At 36.9% G+C, this 22,219-nt stretch overlaps 1 protein-coding gene across 1 annotated transcript in view; it reads left to right on the forward strand.

Annotated features, from left to right (window-relative positions):
* LOC132108472 (prostacyclin receptor-like) overlaps positions 1-20,128 on the forward strand; it is a 35,029-nt gene extending 14,901 nt beyond the window's left edge. The window contains exon 3 of the mRNA XM_059515175.1: positions 19,645-20,128. Within this exon, the coding sequence (XP_059371158.1) occupies positions 19,645-19,938 (294 nt within the window). The 3' untranslated portion in view covers positions 19,939-20,128. The remainder of the gene's footprint in view (positions 1-19,644) is intronic.
* The last annotated feature ends 2,091 nt before the right edge of the window (positions 20,129-22,219 follow it).

The following is a 22,219-nucleotide window of genomic DNA, read 5'->3' on the forward strand; positions in this document are numbered from 1 at the left end:
CAATTTTTGAAGATTTCATGCGTGAAGTGCTTGGAGCTCATCCGTGACCTCTCTGTTATCCCTCCTTCCTCCAAATGTAAAATTTCGAGTCATCTGGACCGTAACGAGGGAATTTTAGGGAATGGGAAAAGTGTTTTGTGAGTGCCACAACCAAAAATGCACCTCCTCGCCATCTTTCCTTTCACACGCTGTCAATGCTCGCAAACACACAGGAAGCCTGTCTACTGTCAGTTGGAGGGGTGTGGTTACGGAAGCTAAGCAGACACCCAAACCGTCAAACATATGCCACCAGGAAGGTCCTCCAATGCAGAGGCGACGGGCATTTTCAGATTTTGATTAAAGATTACGAAGCCAATTTTTTTTTTTGTGTGGATTGACTTGCATGGATGAATTGTTCACCACAAAACGATCAATTTAGGCAAACAAAGTAAATATGGTAAATTTGGATTTCAGTTGGACTTTAAGCGTTTCAGTTTTATTGCTGTCTATGTCAGAAAGCTCTCGGATTTCTCCAAAATATCTTAATTTGTGTTCCGAAGATGAACATAGGTCTTACGGGTTTGGAAAGACATGAGGGTGAGTCATTAATGACAGCATTTTTGGGTGAACTATTCCTTTAAACTTCGTTCTCCTTAACACATTGTTTCACTTTTCGTTGTAGAATGTCTTTCTGAAAATAGTTTCTGTTGGAAGAGCTTTCATCTGTTTTGACCACTATTATAACAACTGACTAACTGAGAAAGTGAAATTAGAATTTGAACGTACATACACTGAGCAGCCACAACATTAAAACCACCTGCCTGATATTGTGTAGGTCCCCCTTGTGCTGCCAAAACAGCTTTGATGTGTGGAGGCATGGACACCACAAGATCTCTGAATTTGTCCTGTGGTCTCTGACACCAAGACATTAGCAGCACATATTTTAAGTCCTGCAAGTTGCAAGGTGGGGCCTCTGTGGATCAGATTTGTTGGCTCAGCACATCCCATTGATGCTCCATTGGATTGAGATCTGGGGAATTTGGAGGCCAAGGAAACTCCTTGAACTCTGACATGTTCCTTAAACCAATCCTGAAAAATTGTACTGTCAGGGTGCATTATTCTTTTGAAAGACGCCATTGCCATCAGGAAACGCTATCTAAGTGATCTGCTACAATATTAAGGTAGGTGGTACGTATCAAAGAACATCCACAGGAATCAAAGGACCCAAGTTTTCTCAGCAGAACAATGCTCAAAGCATAATACTATGTCTGCCGGTCTGCCATCTTCACATAGTGCATCGAAAATGACACACATGGACCATCCACCTGATCTAGCAGAAAATGTGATTTATAGACCAGGCAATGTTCTTCCATTGTTCCATGTTCCAATTCTAATGCTCACGTGTGTGTTCTGACACCTTTCATTCATGGCCAGCATTACATTTTTCAGCGATCTGAGCTAAAGTTGATCTTCTGTGTGATTGGACCAGATGAGCTAGCCTTCACGTCCCATGTACATCAGTGAGCCTCTGGCATCCATGACCCTGATGTCGGTTCACCATTTGTCCTACTTTGCAACATTTTCGGTTTGTAGTAACCACTGCATACCAGGAATACCCCATAAGAGATGGAGATGCTCTGACACAGTCATCTACCAATCACTATTTGGCCCTTGTCAGAATCAATCAGATCTTTCTTTTTTTTTTGTTCTTTGAAAAAAATATATTATTATTTTTGCTTCCAACACATGAAATTCAAGAACTTCTGTTCTTGAAGAAATATCAGCATCTACCATAGCACCCCCTGTGGCAACACTGAGCATGCAAAGCATACTTGCATTGGATAGTAAATTGCATTCTGACATGTTTCAAAACAAGAGAATGCATGGAATTGAGCGCCTGTTTCAGATCAGCAGCAACTGTTTCTCTGATCTCTCATTCTCTGAAAACAAAATCCCATACATACAGCCATAATTTTTATAAGTGTGACTGCATAATTGCTTTGATCTGATGTGTTTTTCAAGACATTCATACTCCAGGAACACTGATACAATAATTAAAAAGGAACGTTCATCTAAACAAGCTTTGAATTTTGGCTTGCCTGAACAATGCAAAAGCCTTAAAGGTTGACATTACAGGTTTTTGTCTGTGATGCAGATGCATGGATAGATGTATGTGGAATGTGTAGTTTAGCTTGTGTATTATTTGGAGAATTTGATGAGAAGTGCTTATATTGAAATCTATTTTGTTTGACTTCTTGACAAATTCGTTCACAGTTTAAGACTTTGACATGTCTAGACACAAATCTTCTTGCATTGCTGTCAGCGACAGTGGAGAGATCTAATTTTTTATTTTACTTTCCTATGGGAACTTTTCTTTTTTAGGAGGGATGTTGAGGCTATATAAAACACTATGTAAGTTGATTTATCTTGGCATGTGGTTAGTATACTGTATAACACGACTTAATAATAAAAATAAGTTGAACTGCGTCAACAGAATTGTTTTGAAGTGCACAGTGTGCCTCAGTGCATCCCTAGACATTTGGGGCCTGTGGTATGCTTTCTGTGGAAGTTTTAAAAAATCTTGCATTTACTGTAAAGTATATTATGACATAGTCCTGCCTTTGTTTTCCTGGGAGTGACGAAAGATTCTTGGGAATTTAGAAATTTTCAATATTTCACCTACAACCTTTGGCACTTTTTCAGTTTTGGGGGTTTCAAAATATGTTTTTAATGAGACAATAGAATACCATGTGGATTGTTCCAGAAATTTCAGTTGGCTGAGGCTGCATGCAAATTCCCATGCTTTCAGAGTATGTAGTGAACTCAACTTTTTGACTTCTCTAAAGTGTCCATTGACGTACCAATTTTGCATAATGCCTAACATGAAAGCATGCATATTTTGATATTGTGTGGATGTTTTGTTCTCGTGTCCTATCTCAGGTGTTGTGTAACAGATGGAAACTGGATGAATGTTAAATGGATTTTACAAGCCCTGGTCTCATTCTCTTTAAATACATACAAAGAGATTTAATTAACTTTTAAAAGCCACCTGAACTACAGCCATTTAATTCTACTTCCATGTGAACCAAAACAGCCAACTCACAGGACATTATTGCTCTTTCATAACTCAAGAGACTTGCGTTCTCAAGAGGTGTTTACACAACACTGTTTTCAACAAAAAAATGCAACTTTTGAAAATGATTTCAAAATGGAAGTTTTTACAAAAAATTGTCGTTATCTGTGAACTATAAAAACGAAAATTTGTGAAAGCGGTGACATCATGCGCAAACGCATCATGTGTTCAGTCTATAGAAATATGTATCAGGCAGGCATGTATAATACAGTGTTATTCGTAATTTTTGCTGATCCATGTCAATGGGGAAGATTTTGACAACATTGCCGCCTGTATGCGAAACTTCAAAAATTCAAAGGAAATCCGTTTTCGTTTTTAATATAACATTGTTCCCACATTCCCACAGCTACGTCCCATTTAAGCATCAACTTTAACACATTTCTCGTAAATAAGAAATGTTTGAGTTCATATTGAGATCTGTGAGCATTCCGAAACTCTAGGAGACAAATGTGAGATATCTGGTTTCTTGTTGTCAAAAGATTTGATTGGCCTGAAATCAAATCTGGGAAACTTTTCTTGTCTGAAATTCAAACTGCTGGATGTTCCAGTGCATCTCATTATATTGAAGTCTTATATTATATTAGATAAGATTATATTATCTGTTCATGACATGATAATTCTGTTGTTTTTCTCTTGTTTGTTACATTTTGCAGTTGGCAAGTCTTCTTGGCTTGATATAAGCAGTTTTGTTTGATGTTATCACACAGGGTCAGGTTTTTCCTACAGACACTTGAGCTTGTGTGGTTATAAACTTATCCTGTGAGTGCTGGTTAAGATTGTTATCTGCTGCACTGTGGCTGAAATTTCAGTCGAATTCAGTTTGTATTAAACTTCTGTGCTCTACTTCTTTCCTTTACTGAAATGGATAATGTGGGTTAAACTGCATAGTAGTTCACCCAAAAATGAAAATATGATATTTATCTGCTTACCCCCAGGGCATCCAAGATGTAGGTGACTTTGTTTCTTCAGTAGAACACAAATTAGGATTTTTCGCTTCAGTCGTTGCAGTCTCTCAGCCGTACAATGCATAGCAAATGGTAACAGTATCTATGAGAGTAAAAACAGTCTGTGCAAGAAAATGAACAGTATTTGTATAGTTTTTAGTTTAATTTTTTTTTACCTCTTATTCATGCAATATCCGAACTGTTACAATTAGGGCTGCACGATGTGTCGTTAAAGCAGCGATATCGCGATGTACGAATCCACGATAGTCACATCGCAGGATGTGCAATGTTAATCCGTTATTCATTAACTGTACGGGCCAGCTGCTCCCCGGCCCTTGACGAATGTGATTCGCGGAGAGCGTGCGAGAGAGAGCGCGTGAGAGAGAGAGCGCGAAAGAGAGGGCGTGAGAGAGAGAGAGAGCGAGAGAGAGTGCGCGCGCGCGAGAGAGAGATCGCGAGAGAGTGCGAGAGAGAGCGCGCGCGAGAGAGAGAGAGAGAGAGATGGAGAGAGAGAGAGATGGAGAGAGAGATAGAGAGCGCTTCAAACAACACGAGCGCTGTCTTGCTCTCTCTCCCTCGCGCATATTAATCAATTGATACGATGGTGTCGATGTTTAAATCATTTAAAATGAGAATGTAAATCTGCTTACCCCATTTTTGTTTGTAAGAAAAAATTTGATTAGATTTCATATCGCAATATATATCGCAGAAAAATAAAATTTCGCAATGTCATTTTTTCACAATATCGTGCAACCTTAGTTACAATGCTTGTGAACGTGCGTTCACAGCAGCAGGCGAGTGAGGCTTCGGTTTCTTCTGCTTTATGGCAGATCACAGACTTATAAGTGCATTACAGCCACCTATCTCTCAAATGGACCACTGACACACTATCTACAATCTCAATTAGGAGTGTCAATGGTCCACTCATTTTTAGGTGAACTATCCCTTTAAGTACAAGTAAAAGTACCAGTCTAAAAAAAATCTATTGAAGTATAAGTAAAAAGTAGCTCATTTAAAACTTACTTAGTTACATTTTAACAGTGGGAGTGAGGCAAAAATCGGATAGGCCAAGTGTGTCAAACTCAGTTCCTGGAGGGCCACAGCCCTGCACAGTTAGATATAACCCTAAATAAACACATCTGATCCAGCTAATCTAATCATTCAGGCTTATTTGAAAACTAAATGCTATGTGTGTCTGAGCAGGGTTAGAACTAAACTCTGCGGGGCTGCAGCCCTGCAGGAATGGAGTTTGACACCTCTGGGACAGGCCTATAAATCTCAAACTAGTTGTTTTTAATTAAAGGAATCAGTTATTTAGAATAATAAGACATTTGGGCTGTAACCACATTAATTAATCTTTGCATTGAAGAGGAAATACAGAAGCTTCATCTGAAGTGGCATTTAGATTACACACTGTTTAATGCAGGACAAGAATGCATTTAACCAGCAGTTACAAATGCAGAAATAATGCTTTGATATATAAGACATAAAATGTTGAATACTGAAATTATATATACATACATACACACACACACATATATACAACCCGAATTCCGGAAAAGTTGGGACGTTTTTTAAATTTTAATAAAATGAAAACTAAAGGAATTTCAAATCACATGAGCCAATATTTTATTCACAATAGAACATAGATAACGTTGCAAATGTTTAAACTGAGAAATTTTACACTTTTATCCACTTAATTAGCTCATTTAAAATGTAATGCCTGCTACAGGTCTCAAAAAAGTTGGCACGGGGGCAACAAATGGCTAAAAAAGCAAGCAGTTTTGAAAAGATTCAGCTGGGAGAACATCTAGTTAATTGATATCAGGTCTGTAACATGATTAGCTATAAAAGCTTTGTCTTAGAGAAGCAGAGTCTCTCAGAAGTAAAGATGGGCAGAGGCTCTCCAATCTGTGAAAGACTGCGTAAAGAAATTGTGGAAAACTTTAAAAACAATGTTCCTCAACGTCAAATTGCAAAGGCTTTGCAAATCTCATCATCTACAGTGCATAACATCATCAAAAGATTCAGAGAAACTGGAGAAATCTCTGTGCGTAAGGGACAAGGCCGGAGACCTTTATTGGATGCCCGTGGTCTTCGGGCTCTCAGACGACACTGCATCACTCATCGGCATGATTGTGTCAATGACATTACTAAATGGGCCCAGGAATACTTTCAGAAACCACTGTCGGTAAACACAATCCGCCGTGCCATCAGCAGATGCCAACTAAAGCTCTATCATGCAAAAAGGAAGCCATATGTGAACATGGTCCAGAAGCGCCGTCGTGTCCTGTGGGCCAAGGCTCATTTAAAATGGACTTTTTCAAAGTGGAAAAGTGTTTTATGGTCAGACGAGTCCACATTTGACATTCTTGTTGGAAATCACGGACGCCGTGTCCTCCGGGCTAAAGAGGAGGGAGACCTTCCAGCATGTTATCAGTGTTCAGTTCAAAAGCCAGCATCTCTGATGGTATGGGGGTGCATAAGTGCATACGGTATGGGTAGCTTGCATGTTTTGGAAGGCTCTGTGAATGCTGAAAGGTATATAAAGGTTTTAGAGCAACATATGCTTCCCTCCAAACAACGTCTATTTCAGGGAAGGCCTTGTTTATTTCAGCAGGACAATGCAAAACCACATACTGCAGCTATAACAACAGCATGGCTTCGTCGTAGAAGAGTCCGGGTGCTAACCTGGCCTGCCTGCAGTCCAGATCTTTCACCTATAGAGAACATTTGGCGCATCATTAAACGAAAAATACGTCAAAGACGACCACGAACTCTTCAGCAGCTGGAAATCTATATAAGGCAAGAATGGGACCAAATTCCAACAGCAAAACTCCAGCAACTCATAGCCTCAATGCCCAGACGTCTTCAAACTGTTTTTAAAAGAAAAGGAGATGCTACACCATGGTAAACATGCCCCGTCCCAACTATTTTGAGACCTGTAGCAGAAATCAAAATTGAAATGAGCTCATTTTGTGCATAAAATTGTAAACTTTCTCAGTTTAAACATTTGCTATGTTATCTATGTTCTATTGTGAATAAAATATTGGCTCATGTGATTTGAAAGTCTTTTAGTTTTCATTTTATTAAAATTTAAAAAACGTCCCAACTTTTCCGGAATTCGGGTTGTATATATATATATATATATATAAATTACTTGAATGGTTGATTCATTGGGGAACGAAACACCATCACGTTGCTCAGATGCAAAACTGTGCTATGGTGGCTGTGTTTGGAATTATTTTTGTTGTGGAAATAGAATATGCAAAAATAGGCAATCTGGTATCTAAAACTCAAGTCTCTTAATTAACTTCTTGTTTATTTAACTGTTGTAAAAAAATCTATATTTAATCATGCAGATTTTTGGAGAGAGAAAAAACAGCACTCTTAGTGTTATATTAATTTACTATATGAAATGATATAAATATTTACATTTTCTGTATATATATATATATATATACATTAAATGCAAAATGATCATTATCAGGGTTCATTTTACCGACTCGCTCAGCAAAATAAACAAATCTTTTTTCGAGTCATTTTGTTCATTTTTATCAAAATATAATTAAAATGTTACGTGTTACTTCCCTAACATGTCTACTAGTACTAACTCAAATGTTGATCACACTACAAACAATAAAAAAACCTATAATGTTATAAGTAACAGAAAAGATTAATTCATTGTTTACCTGGGTCTTCAGTCTATGATTAGCTCACCTCACCTCTTATCTAACAAGTCTTCGGGTTTGAGTCGTTCTTTCATCACGTTACAACCCCATAAGCTTCAACCTATGCAGTCTATGCCGGAAAGAGAATTGGCTAGTTCATCTATGAGTAGGGTTGGGTACCGAAACCCAGTGCCAATATGGAACCGGTATGAACCGAACCGAATCAGAATGCAGATTTCGGTGCCTCATTTCGGTGCCTCTTTAATGCCTGAGCGATCGATTGAAATATTTGTCCTTGTTCTCTGAAATGTACACAAAAAGCATGGGCATCGCTAGGCTTTCTTAAGTAGGGCTGTAGCATTTAGCTCCATAAACTGTACACAAATTTGCTATCGCCTCAGAGTCAGTGCCCTTAAATTTCTTATGAAACCGGTGTCAGACCTGTCCCCTCACAGTCTTTCAGCATCCTCCTCAATCCACAGACCACGGCGGAGCAGCGCGAGGGGACTCAAACACAAACAGAGAACACGAGGTGTGTATTTATTGGGTCTGTCACGTGATGAACGAACTACTCAAAAAACCCGAAGACTAATTTAGACTAATTGAACTAATCCGTTCTCTTTCTGGGTCAAGACTGCATTGACTGACAAAGGCGAACTACTACACTACTACTACTATAGAATTCTGCGCATGCGCAACTGAACGAATCACTTTCCGAGATGACTCTATCTTTCCGAGTCACATTAAAGATTTGTACAAAAAGAAACAAATCGTTCAAGAACAACCCATCACTATTTTTTTTATATATTATATTACTTCAATATTTTTATTTTTCAATATCTTTGAAATAAACTGTACTGTATAAAGCACTATAGCGATAAAGGTGACATCATTTGACTTGTTCGGAAACGTACTGTAGAGATTAAAGTACAATTTATGTCCTACTTGCGATATTGTTTTTAGATACACAGTGATAGTTTGTAGTTTACAGTAACATGTATGCATAAAAGTGTTTTATAATTACTATTCCCCATCTCCAGTTCAGTCACACATTTGAAGATGAAACTGTTTCTGGGAAACAGTATCCCATGCAGTGTCTTCAGATGCATACATCAAATTTCAGCAAATGTAGCAGGTCATTCGGGCATTCCATGCATACAGAACATTACTATTTTTGGAGTATCCAGTATGTGTGCTGTGCATAGTGTGTAAATTTTCTGTATGCATCAAATACATTATTTACTATAACTCAAGTACACTGAAATTAGAACAGAAGCTTGACATATTTTTTTACATAGTATCTGGAGCAGTCTACTCAGTTGTGTTACATTAAAAGGTCTGCATTTAAAGTCATCTCAAGACTCAAGAACAAAGAAACCACATGGAAATTTGTGTTCGGGTACATGCTAATGTGTAATGATGATCCAAAAACCACGTTCATGGTTGAGGTTTGTTTATTGTCTCAAGGTGAACTGTCAATCAAAAAGCGAGGTGCTTTCTGAAGATAATCTGTAATGAGGTTTTCCCAATCTTTTCCAGTCTCCTTTTCTAATATTTCACAGGTCACATTAAAGCAAATGAGCTTCTACAGTGCAATCTGCATACACTTATGATTTAGTTTTGGTGTGTTTATTCAACATTTCCATCCTCTAATTCTTGTTTTCTGTAGATAATTTCTCGAATGACACTATGCCTTATTGGAGTCTCGTGTAAAAAGTTCAGAGCTGACCTTTTAATTCATTCTCTTAATATGTTGGAGGTTCATCTACACTTCAATGTAAAACATGAATGGTTCTCAGTGCAGCATTTTAGTCCAGCTTTATGCAAATTAGTAAAAACAAAATAAAACCTTGTTCCAGTTCATTAGTCATGGCTAACAGTTTGAAAAAGTATGTTTTTTTTCCTTCCAAAGTGACTTTTATTAGTTCCCCAGACAGCAACATAGTGTTGACCCAGAACCGGGGCCAATCTGGGCCGGATCTGGGCCGACACTGGTTGCTGTCTAGGTCACGTCTTGCCAAATCTGATGACTGCTTTCAGAAATGTGGTAAGAAAACAAATACTGTTATAAATCACACACTTTATCTGTTGAGAGTTCTAATTAAAGCAAACACAGTTTACAGCCCTGAAATGGTAATTTCCACACAAATGTTACGAACAATTGACCATTAACAGTTTAGCAGGTTTTTCAGGTCACTGACTGCAAAACCTACAAAAATATTTAGATTTTCACATTTTCTTAAGAAAATATGTTTGCCTTTGCAAAACATGCAGCCATGTGTTTGCTGAGTGTTGTGCAATGTATACTCGTTTATCTCTGGTTACTGTGTGGTTGCTTGTTCTGAGTCATGTTTGGGGCATTACTAAGGGTTTGCTATATGGTTGCTGCTTACTAGCAGCATTTCTTTATGATAATTATGACTGCCTGGCTGCCTCATTCAGTGCACGTCAATAGGATTTTTCACCTGTTTTTATTGTCCCGCAGCAAAAATAGAAAGTGTGATTTCTTACTTTGGGCGACAGGTTCATTCGGAGCACTTCAAATTGCTTGCAGTGAAACAGACTCACCCTGACACAGAAATAGAAATGTATTTTACTTTTGTAATGGTGCCAGGAATGGCTTAGCACATATGGACTGACAAAAAAGTGAAGGAACAAAAAAGAAAGCAATGTTGCGCAAGGAGTCATAGACAGGGAGGGTTGTGAAATGAATGGTCGTCCCTTTCTTCTATTTTTTTCTCGTTTTAAGTGGTCGAACAGGCCTGGGAGGATATGAGACTATGCCACGTTCCTGTTTTGCCGATGGCTAATGTTGAGGTTTGCACGTGACCATTCATCCACCTTCATTTGTGTCAGTATTACCTGAATTCTCACTTGACTCTGCAGTAAATGTCTTTTTAATAATTTAATTCATTTTATAGTGAAACATTATCTAATTATCAAGGACAGAAAAGCATAATGTGTTACCGACTTGCTGCTATTTTGGGAACTGTGAGATGCATAAAGTAGGTTAGATGTTATTGTGTTTCATATTGAACTTGTGAAAAGTCAAATGACTTATAAGATGTTCTATGTGCGTAAATGTGGCTTGTGCACTTCCAGGCAGTTAAACACTTACACAGAAACTTGTGGTATAAGAGGTATTGACTTGTCTCTTTTAACTGCTGCAAGCTGTTTCGTTATGACCAAGGCTTTTCAGGAAAAGATGTAATACTGAAGCAAAACATGTGCAGTCACCTTTGCACTGTCTTTGAACATCGAGGCAGAAGGTTGCATTATATCCAACTGTATAATTATTAGAATTCTCTGTATTTCAAATGAAAAACAAAACAAAAAATGTTAAGACAAAAGATAAACTAGAAATCAAAATTTGTCATGGGGGGTCAAAAGAAAGGCCATCATGGGCCAACTTTGGCATGCAGGCTTTGGTTTGGACACCATCAATCCGAGTTTGAATGTGCATCTTGCCAAACTTTTTTCTTCCCTTTTAAAATCTAATTTCATGTCAGAAAAGAATTTTGTTTTATAATGGACTACAATACTGAGGTGCACATAATTGGCACTCTTTGCAATAAGTAGTACAGTCTAAATAACATCTAATTGCTATTTGCACTTAGTGTAAATGGCATCTACTGCCACTGCTAAGTTTTTACTATTTATTTATTTGCGATGATCCCATGCAGGACCCCCTTCCTAAATCTAAATGCATCTATATATTTTCATTAATACATTTTCATGTGTGAATTTTTTTTTTATAATGAAATAGATAAATATTTAAAGAAAAAAAATATAATTATATTACCTGGAAATATTTACTTAAGTTGACAGCATGCTTTCTTTCTGCTCACTATGAGAATGATATAATATGAATAGCATTCAACCTCTTCATAGAATAGGTAAAAAAAAAACAGTAATAATATTGAAGTAAAATGTTAAATAATAAATAAAATGATTGCATTCAACATTTATATGCACCATAATATTATATAAATTATGTAAAAAAAATTATATTAATTTCTTTGGTTTGACAGCCCTAAAAAAGCTCTCCAAACACCCATTTGTGGACCCCTGGTGATCCTCTGTCCCAAATATGAGAGGAATTTATGACATTATTTCAATACCTCAAACTGTATATGCAATAATGATGTATACATTATATGTGTTTATTAAATCGTGTCCATCACTCTACATTTTCTGAAAGCATGGCATACATGTTTTTCTTTGTGTTGTCAGGTTTGCTAGTGACCAGGGCTTGACATTAACTTATTTGCGGGGTGGACGGGGTGGTGTTAGCGCAGTGGATAAGACGCATGCCTGTGGTGTGGGAGACCCGGGTTCGAATCCACTGTGAACCGCCAGTGTGTCCCTGAGCAAGACACTTAACCCCTAGTTGCTCCAGAGGCGTGCGACCTCTGACATATATAGCAATTGTAAGTCGCTTTGGATAAAAGCGTCAGCTAAATGTAAATGTAAATGTAATGCTCACTGGCCAATGTGGCTAGTAGTTTTAAAAAGTTACACAGCATTTTTACTAGCCACATTTTTGTTGTTGTGAAATTACCTGATAAAAGTTGACTATGGCGTGCTAATATTTACTTGAACTAGATTCACAACCCTTTCAAATGTAAAACCACTGTACACAGCCAAATCAAGACTACATAAATGTATAACAATACAGGTCTATTAAAAACTAAACAGAAAAAAAAACTTTAGCATTAGAAACACTGTCTGTTTAAATATCAGAATCAGACTCAGGATAACTTTATTGAACCACACTGGGAAATTCTTTGTTACAAGTTGCAATGGAAAGTAGGTCAGTCTCGAAACCTCACGAAAAATGCATGCCATAGTTCGGACAAAGTTGCTTTTATCTACATCAAAATATGAGGGGAACAATCATCATAAAGAACACATTTCAGTTTGTGTCTTTTTTGTGCTCAGGCCCTAATAATGACTACTGGTTAGGCTGACAACCCTCTATGGACACCTTGGCAATTGAATTGCCATTGGCTAGTAAATCGCCAGACTGATTGATACTTCAAAATGGCACAGTTTTTTTTTATACACTTTTAACATCAGTACACTTTTAACATCAGTCAGTCAAGCCTTATAATAATCAAGTATTATTTAATATAACTTAAGTAATTAGCAGTAAATTTGATAACCATGTTTGAATGCATATTAGTCATTTTAACTGAACATTTCAACTTGAGAGGTGGTTGTTTTTTTCTGTCATTCAATGTCTCTGAAAAAAAAAAATGGGAAAAAACTAACAAAAATACTGATAGGATAATAATGATATGAATTCTAATAATAAGAACTATAAAACACACTAAGCATTATTAAGGATTAATGAGCTGCTGGATTCATGAATATTAATCAGGTTTTGTGCGTTCGCTTTAACTGATTTGCTGAAATCAAAACAGGGACGATAATAGGTGAGTGTCAGCCAATGAGATTGTCATTTGCGCATTAACTCCACCCACTACCGGAAAACCCAGCAGTTCTTAAAAGCTGAAGACTTCCATAGGAACACTGTTATTTAGACAGTAACAAAGAATATTTTTTAAAGGTAGCACATCATTTCACTCACTCTCTTTCTCTCTCTCTCAAACTCTCACTTGTGTTAATACTCATGGGAGTTGTAGTGTCGTAGGTGTCACACTGCAATAGGGCTTAACAGTTTAAACACTACTAATCCACCCGCATTTGGCTGGTTGGTGGGTGTTAATATCAAGCCCTGCTAGTGACACATTTTTAATGACTCAGAGAGTACAAGGGAAAGTACACAGATGCCAGTAGGCCGTTGCAGAAGAGAGTGGAGGGAAATGATGATATCTAATGCGAGTGATGGAAAAACACTCCTTAGAGCTGGGCGGGTTGATGGATGACTCTGGAAGTGTTTATATATTGAATGGTAAAAACCCTGAGGAATTCGTGCATTAAGGTTATTTTTGGCAATCTCAATAAGCACAGCATTCTAACTCTCAGTTGTAGGGAAATTCAGTTAATTTGTCATGATGTCTGCTCTAGCAATGCTCACACTTTCAGAATTGCTCATTTGTCCTCATAACACATCAAAGAACTGCAAGTTCATAAGTCCATAGGTGAAAGACAAGCCATGTAGTTTAAAGTAGGCCATAAATATATGAAAACAGGAAATAAACACTTGTGGGAGTTTTTTCTTTGATTGTTTCAGTGAAATGAGTGGATTCATTTCTGTCTTGAGAACAGGTTCAATGAGGTCAGACTCCTGTGTTTAAAATGATCTGATCTTTTTAATAAACTGCTTGTGGGAAATGATTCTTCCTTAACAGTCTGTGCACTTCAGTTGTTTTACGCACTGATAAAAAGATCTGATGCTGCCATGTTTTGTCCTTTCTAAAGTCGCACGGCGAATACCTGAAACTTAAGTAGCGGATAAATAAATAAATAAAACTGTAACAAAGTGCTGTGGAGGAGTAAATGTTGCAGCTGTTAACCTCATGGGTCTGAGAGAGGGCTGGATTTTTCATTATTAGTGGATTTTCTTATGTAAGTGATCTTTGTCCTCAGGGTTTTTATGAATAGTTCACTAAAATATGAAAATTTTGCCATCATTTACTCACTTTCATGCTGTATGTTTAACTTTCTGTGGAGCACAAATTGTTGACAAGAATATTTGGTACTGCACGCAATCAAAATCTTACTGAACGTTCATTTTTAAAGATATCAACCTTAAATTTGGACCACAACTGATCTGATTTTCATTCAGTTTTAGAGTGATAAATGTTTTGGAAAATATATATTTTATATAGAACTTATAAATATTATTTTTGAGTTTTTTACATAATGTTTTTTTTTTTAACTTTTTATTTTTACATTTTAATATTTTTCTTCAGCAACAATCTGCAAAGTGTCTAAAGTGTCTACTAAAAAATAATTTAGTACCATAACCCCCACCCCATCCCCCCTCGGAAAAAAATATATATAAAAACATTGTCGACTCTAGATATAGTATTCATTTCATTTAAAATAAACAAAAAATACAAATAAGAGGGTTAAATTATATTTCACAATATTACTTAAATGCATAACAAATAAATGCAGCCTCGTAAGCCTTAGAGACTTCTTCCTTAATCAAAAAAACTAAATCTAAATAACACCACACATTTGAATGGTAGTGACTAGGGCTGCAACTAACGATTATTTTGATAATCGATTAATCTCCTTCTTTCCAAAGCGCTCGGGCAGAAGCGCCCCTGAGGCGTCTGCCTTTGCTAAGCAACCATGACGTGCTCTCTCCTTGAAGACGCGGAAATTTCAGCAAAGGATAAATGGATTTGCAGCTCAAAAAATCGCTTGCAGTAGCTCTGCTACTAAATTTATTTCAAAATGGAAATCCATATACAACTATGATCAGCTGTTCCTTTCATCTTGACTGAGCTTTTAACGTTGTTATGGGAAAGGATGAAGCTGATTGGTTAGTTCTTGTCACATGACCCGCGGTGCGCTTGCGGCATTCTGAAAAGTTGAAATGTTTTAACTCGATGCGGTGCGGTGTTGGAAATAACGAACTTGAGCGCGCGAAAGACGCGATATGTGAACGTCCCCTTAAACAGTTTAGTAGTGCAGAGTTTACAGGTTACTCTTCTTTTTTGAAGGCTCAAAGTAAAGTACTCCCACATCACGCTGAATGCTGCAGAGACGCTGTTCGGGAAGCACGTGACATAAAACGAGGCCAGCTATTGGCTATTCGCTACTTTTCCTGCTGTACTGGCTGAGTAAAAACTCCGGTGGCTCATTACTGCCGCACTTTGGTCACCGCAGATTTGAAATATGCACGAAATGAGCCGCTTACGGCAAATAAAAGTTATTTAGCAACGAATCGATGACTAAATTAGTTGACAACTATTTTAATAATCGATTTTAATCTATTAAATCGATTCGTTGTTTCAGCTCTAGTAGTGATGCAGACCTAAGCCAATTTTGTTGTTTGTTTTGGGATGCAGTTCATGTGAAGTTCTTCCAAACAAATTAATCATCACTGCTCACATATAATTTGCATGCTCCTGGCCACACTTTTCTCCAAATAAATGACCTTTGGAGAGCAACTTGCATTCTCACAAACACAAATGGCACTGTGTGTGTGAAAAGTTTGGATGGTAAATCCGAAAGGACAGACTCTGCCTTTTGGATGCCACACATGGCATGATTTGCGACCTACCGGAGTGATTATCACAAGTGCTGGAAGACCATATAAGGTCCTAAGGACATGTAGGGGAATGTGGCGGGGTGTGTTTGCTGTGGTGTTTTGACAACGAGAGATGCTGACAAGTGATGACAACCAGAGCTGGTGGTACCGGGTGGCGCCCCGAGACATAAAAACCTACCATGAATTGTTTGACACATCAGTGACAGGGTCATTAGCATCACTTATGGCTTACTAATACGTTTTATATCATAATTGCTGGATGAAACAGCAGAAAGAACAGCCAATGTGCTGATCTATCAAGGATTTTTGGCTCCTTCGGCATCCAGGACACTTTCAGTTGTCAAGTATTGAGTCTCAACACATCTGTGATGATGGAATATAAATGATGACATCATCACAGTTCAGCAGCTATAGACCGTGCTGAAGATTTCTTCCAAACAAACAGTAGCAGTTCTTGTTAACAGAGAAACTATGCAGATCTTCCCGGATATGTTTTTCTCATATATCTGGGTTCAGATATGATGTCTGTTAAGAGTTTATGACTTTTTACACTTGAAATTATGAACCCAGTGTCACTATGAAAGTAGAGATGCACCGATATTAAAGGGATAGTTCACCCAAAAATGAAAATGTGATGTTTATCTGCTTACCCCCAGGGTATCCAAGATGTAGGTGACTTTGTTTTTTCAATAGAACAAAAACTTAGATTTTTAACTGAAACCGTTGCAGTCTCTCAGTCTTATAATGTAAGTGGATGGAAATCACACTAAAACATACAATAAAACAAAAACATAGACAAAACCAAATTAAACCCTGCAGCTCGTGATGACACTTTGACATGTATAAAGACACAAAACGATTGGTCTGTGCAAAAAACTGAACAGTATTTATATTGTTTTTTTTAACCTCTTATTATGGAGCCAATTTAACGCCGTATATATACGCAAAAAAAGGTTTGCAAAACGAAAATTAAAGTATTGAGGAAAATACATTAGCTTTTTGCAAACAAAAACAAAGAATTTGAAAACATAAATGAAACAGCGCGAAAGCAATGATTTTGCAATACATATTTTCCATGGTCATATCTATTAATTTATCTGCAACGCTGCTTTTATTTTGCGTGGCAATACAGTTTGAGCTTGCGATGCCGTGTTCCCTTTGCGCTTCACTTTTCTGCACATCTCTCTTTGTGGCACTGTTTTGACATGGGGGCGGAGTCAAGGGACAGGGGCGTGTACAACATGCCTCCCAGGAAATGACGTCATCGGCCGCAGCTCACCGATCCAGGTCCTGTCATGATGAGCAGAGACTTTCAACTGGATCGTTTCTTTTTAATTCAATAGCATTAAAGCATTCATGTTTTAATTTTATTTACTTTATTAACAAATGTATATGTGTATTAGCAGCGTTGGCTCAAGTTAAAGAAGTTGTTACCATGAACATCTGCTGTTTATTTCTCTCGATGTGCACACTTTTATAGCATTAAAATGTGTATTGTTTTATTTGGTTAACCGCAAGTGTTTGTTTAAAATCTCTTAACTTGTGGGAGGACGTTATTAAAAGGCAAATAACCAAGTCCTGCCCAGGTGAAAAAAAAATTAATGCAAAAGTAAAGTAATGCATTACTTTCATAAAAACTAACTGAAGTATATTAAATCTGGCTGTATATTAAAGCTCTGAAGCAAGATGTCATCTCAGTTAGAGTAAGGCAGCATCTGGACCTTAAATATTAGCTGATACTTTAGCCTCTCTAATCTTGATATTTTATCAGCAACAAAGCCACATATGGGAAATAAAATAAATTGCCAACATATCATTTGCTATCGATCTCTTGGCAAGAAAAGAGCAACAAAATGTTCAGAAGGCTAACGACCATTTAGAGTGACTAAAAATAATTTTCCTGGCATTGATGGTTGATGCTTGTGTATAAAATTATATTTTATTGGCTAAACATTGTTGCTAGCCTATAATAGAAATCATTTTTTCTATTGGACATTTGCAGATTATATGTCAGATAAAACAATCAGTCAGTTATGTCCTGTCAGTCCAAAGGCATTGGGGAAAAAAATTCAACGAAGACTTTTGTTGACAGGATGAAAAGCAATATAATTTAAATTCGGGATAAATTATACACCAAAAGTGAATAATGTGACAATACTAGACTATTAAGGCACTTTTTTAGCTGATCTTCATAATGAAGTACAGTAATTGAGTTTTAGAGAAATGTTTTAGAAGAAATGTAAATGTAATCATTTTAAAATATAGTAGTAGTAGTAATAGTATTAATAATACTAGTAATAATATTAGTAACTTAAATAATAATGCAGGTCAGTTGTGCAATGAATCAGTTTAAAGTTTTAAAACAAGGTGGCAGAAAAAAGGCCAAACCATCAAACTGCAATATTGGTATCAGCAGATGCTGTTCTGCTTACAGTATAATGATGAAAATCTGTATATGGCATTTCCATAATGAAGGTTCATACACAGTATGTGAGGGTAGCCATTCAATTTATGGTAATTTGATTTAACAGCCACTCTCGTTTTCATTTTCAGTGTCATAGATGTTACATTTGAAACAAAGGTGTATTTAATTTGGTTGGATGTGAGATCTAATGTGAATTTGATTAAGGAATGAGATGTCTGGAATTTAAAACATGCCTTGATTTCCTCTTTTGAAGAAAACATGTCAGATTTGAGGAAATGGCTCATTTTCGTGCACTTGAAATGTACAAAACAGGTTTTTTGCCAAAAGTTTAATGACTGCTGTTTAGCATTTGATAGATGATCTTTATACATCCTACGCAACAATTAAAATCAGAGCCAGTGTAATGGTGGGAATAAGTTCTCTTGAGAATAGTGAAACGAGACGCTCCACATCTGCTGTGTTTCCTCTCATCTACAGCTGTAGTGTTGGATTGTGAGATTTAGTCCAAACCCTCGTGACCTGCTGAATATTTATTGCAGAAAATGTGGAACTGATAAAAACACAGTCATTCAAAGGAGTTTCTGCAGGAATGCTGTGCCATTCCTTGTGGTTTCAGTGAAAACTTGCTTTGTCTTGAAATTGTTTACTTTTGACCCCTTTCCAGAAAAAAGTACAAACCATGCTACAAAAAAAAAGAAAAAAACAACAACACAGAAGAATATGTTTTCTACATCTACTTCTTGAAATCATGTGGTTGTTATTATTATACATATATAGTTATTGTTTTGTCTTTGGATTACTTGTAGACTATGGTAGTCTGATACTTTTAGAGAGGACAATAAGTTACATTACATTTCCACATTATACCACATATGCCATCTGGAATAGAATTAAATCCTTTTAATGTCATACTAAAGTGTCAACCACTGTTAGACACACCAGTTTGGCGTCTACTTTGCAAATACTTAAGAATTGTGACTGGGAACAGATTTGTACATTTGGACTCGTCACAAAAAAACAAGACTTGACGCTTGACTTCAGAGACTTGTGAACATCAGATTTCCAACTTTTACAATTTATTGTCCATTCTGATCTGTCATTTTAATCTTTGACAATAGCAAAACTGTTAAACGTGCAAAAAATACTGAAGTGTTTGCAGCTGTTTGGGTATAAGGCCAAAAATCCGTGACAAACTGCTTCCCGATACTTGACACAATTACATTGCAATACGTGATAGTTGGCAATGGTCTTGTTTATCTCCCACTGTTCTAAATGCGCTCTCTCTCTCTCCTCCTCAGATCTGTGGCTTTGTGAACGCTATTAGCTCGGTTGGGAATGATCAGCAGAACCTAATGGCTTTCCGGTTCTCTGCATTTAACCCCATCTTGGACCCCTGGATCTTTATCATCTTCCGTAAGGCGATCTTTCACCACATCCGGGCATTCTTCCGCTGCTGCTTCCCTAGAGACTCAGTGAAGACCACAGCTCAAAACTCCCTGTCCTTCCCCATGGAAGCTGGAGATGCTAAACACAGCTCCAACATCCAGACTAAGAAACTTAGTCTACTGCAGCCTCCCCCAGTGAGGCCTTGATGAGCATGGATGCACTTACAGTATGATGGCGTGTAATGAGATATAAGAAGGACGATGAGACCTAGAAGCCTGAAAACACTGCTTCAATGTAGCTAGTGGTACTATATAAAAGCATGGATGTCAAAGGACCTGTTTCCTCTCCATTAGCGATGGATGGGAAATATTTTGTAAAAATGTGCACCGATGCTCATCACTAAACAGGCTCTTTTGTTATAGTATAAAGACAAAAAAACCAATGTCCAATGGATCAATGTCCATTTGGGGAACTGGCACATACCACAAGTGTACCAATAATCACCAAGCATAGAACATCATGAACTATGAGAAGATGAAGCTGCCAACCAACTTGCTCAGTAATAGACTAATGGAAGGGGAAGCCTTAATTTATAGCAGAGCCACTGAATATATTAAAAGTTAATAACCACATGCAACAAGATATGGGGTGGAAAACACTTAGCATATATCACTTTAACGCTTTAAAGGTTAACGTCCTTTTAAAACCAGCACACTTTTATGCAAACCCAAACTGCAGTGCCAAGGGTTTACTCTGTGACAAAATATGTGCTGGACTGTTACAGCTGTCTCATTAAATATTCATACAGCGTGGTTTGTTTTCATAATCTGAAGGAAGCAGTTAAAGCATCAAACAGTGAAGGTGATTGCATTAACTCATGAAGAAACATTTCCACAGAAGTTATTAAACAGCTTATTAATTGTTGTTCATACATTTTTCAGCAAATTAGATGACATGTACAACATGAACAATTCAGAATTTATTCAACATAAAAAAGTGAGAAACAAAGTTGAATGTAACTACTAAATATTGTAGAAATGTATAAATAAACTTGATTTCAATTGAATTATTAATACCAGGTAACAATTTCAGATGTTAAAAGAATATTTGGTATTAACTCATATTAGATATAATACCAAGTGCTTTTGGAAGAGCGCATTTGTTAAAAATTAAAAAAAAAAAAAAAATTCCACTTATTTCATAGAGGTATGCATGAACAGCTCCTTTAATTTAACTGTAATAATGTAATGTACATAATAAAAATAAATGACTGTAAGATCATAACCAGGTGTGATTTTAACAAATAGCTGTGTCGTTCAGGAGTTTAGACCAATAAGATTGCACTGTGGGCGGGGCTCCCCAGCCCCTAAAATAGAAAACAAGCGATCAGCTTGATTAGAACAAAATTTTACATTAAAGAGATGGCTTCTATCTCTAGATTCTTTAGCATGTCATGGATGTTAGTATACAATGTTAGAGGAAAGACTTCTGTATAGTGTAAATACATTTGACCATACAGTATGTTTCTAATTCAGTTGATGTATACAGTTTAAACTATCCTTAACACAATGCATGTTTTCTTTCATACTTGCTTTCAACGCTACTGATATCACCCTAAATGTTTCATTCACAAACATGAATATCTGTCTTAAAAATATATACATAGTACGGTACGGTGTATGATTACTGAAAACATTTATATACTCTGTTTGAAGCTATCTAAAGCTAAAACTGCCGCGCTTTAGTACATTGGTCTGTTACAAAACATGGATACCAAAAACGGACAGTTTCATGCTTTACTAGGGTCATTCTCAGGAAACATTGCAGGAAAATACATTTTCATTTAATTTGAAAATTTTACTGTGGAACCTTAAAGAAATCATAATTTTCCACCTTAGACCCGAATTGTTATTTAGTTATCATTTTGTCAAATTGTTATTAGTTATTTATTATTTACTAGCTCTATGGCTAACCATAAAGTGATAATTTATTTCCCAGGTGAAAAAAAGAGCACTTCATAATTTATTAAAGTTCTCTATTTTTGCCCACTAATTTTGTACTTAATATACTGAAAATGATGCTTTAGTACTTCATAAAATAAACTTATCATCTAAGTGTACTAAACTGTGCTATTTTGGGACACCATGAATATGAACTAAAATGCAGCTTTAACATAATGGGACTTATTTTAATGATCTAAATGCAAAGTGTAAAGTGCACGGTGCAGGTGCACTCAGGGCGTGTCCAAATCCACTTTTGCTAGTTTAACGACAGAAAAACAGTTGGCGCGCATGGTCTAAATGGGTTGTCCCTATTCTCTTAAAGAGTAATGGGTGTTTTTTGGGCGTAATGTGCAATAAACCAATCAGAGTCTCATCTTCCATTCCCTTTAAGAGCCAGTTGCACTTGTTCCATGACGGATTTGCTATTTACACGGCGGAATTTGGCAAGCGCAAAGACAGAACATATCTCCAAGATGAAACGGAC

Source organism: Carassius carassius, chromosome 28, assembly GCF_963082965.1.
Source record: "Carassius carassius chromosome 28, fCarCar2.1, whole genome shotgun sequence".
Classification (NCBI taxonomy): Eukaryota; Metazoa; Chordata; class Actinopteri; order Cypriniformes; family Cyprinidae; genus Carassius; species Carassius carassius.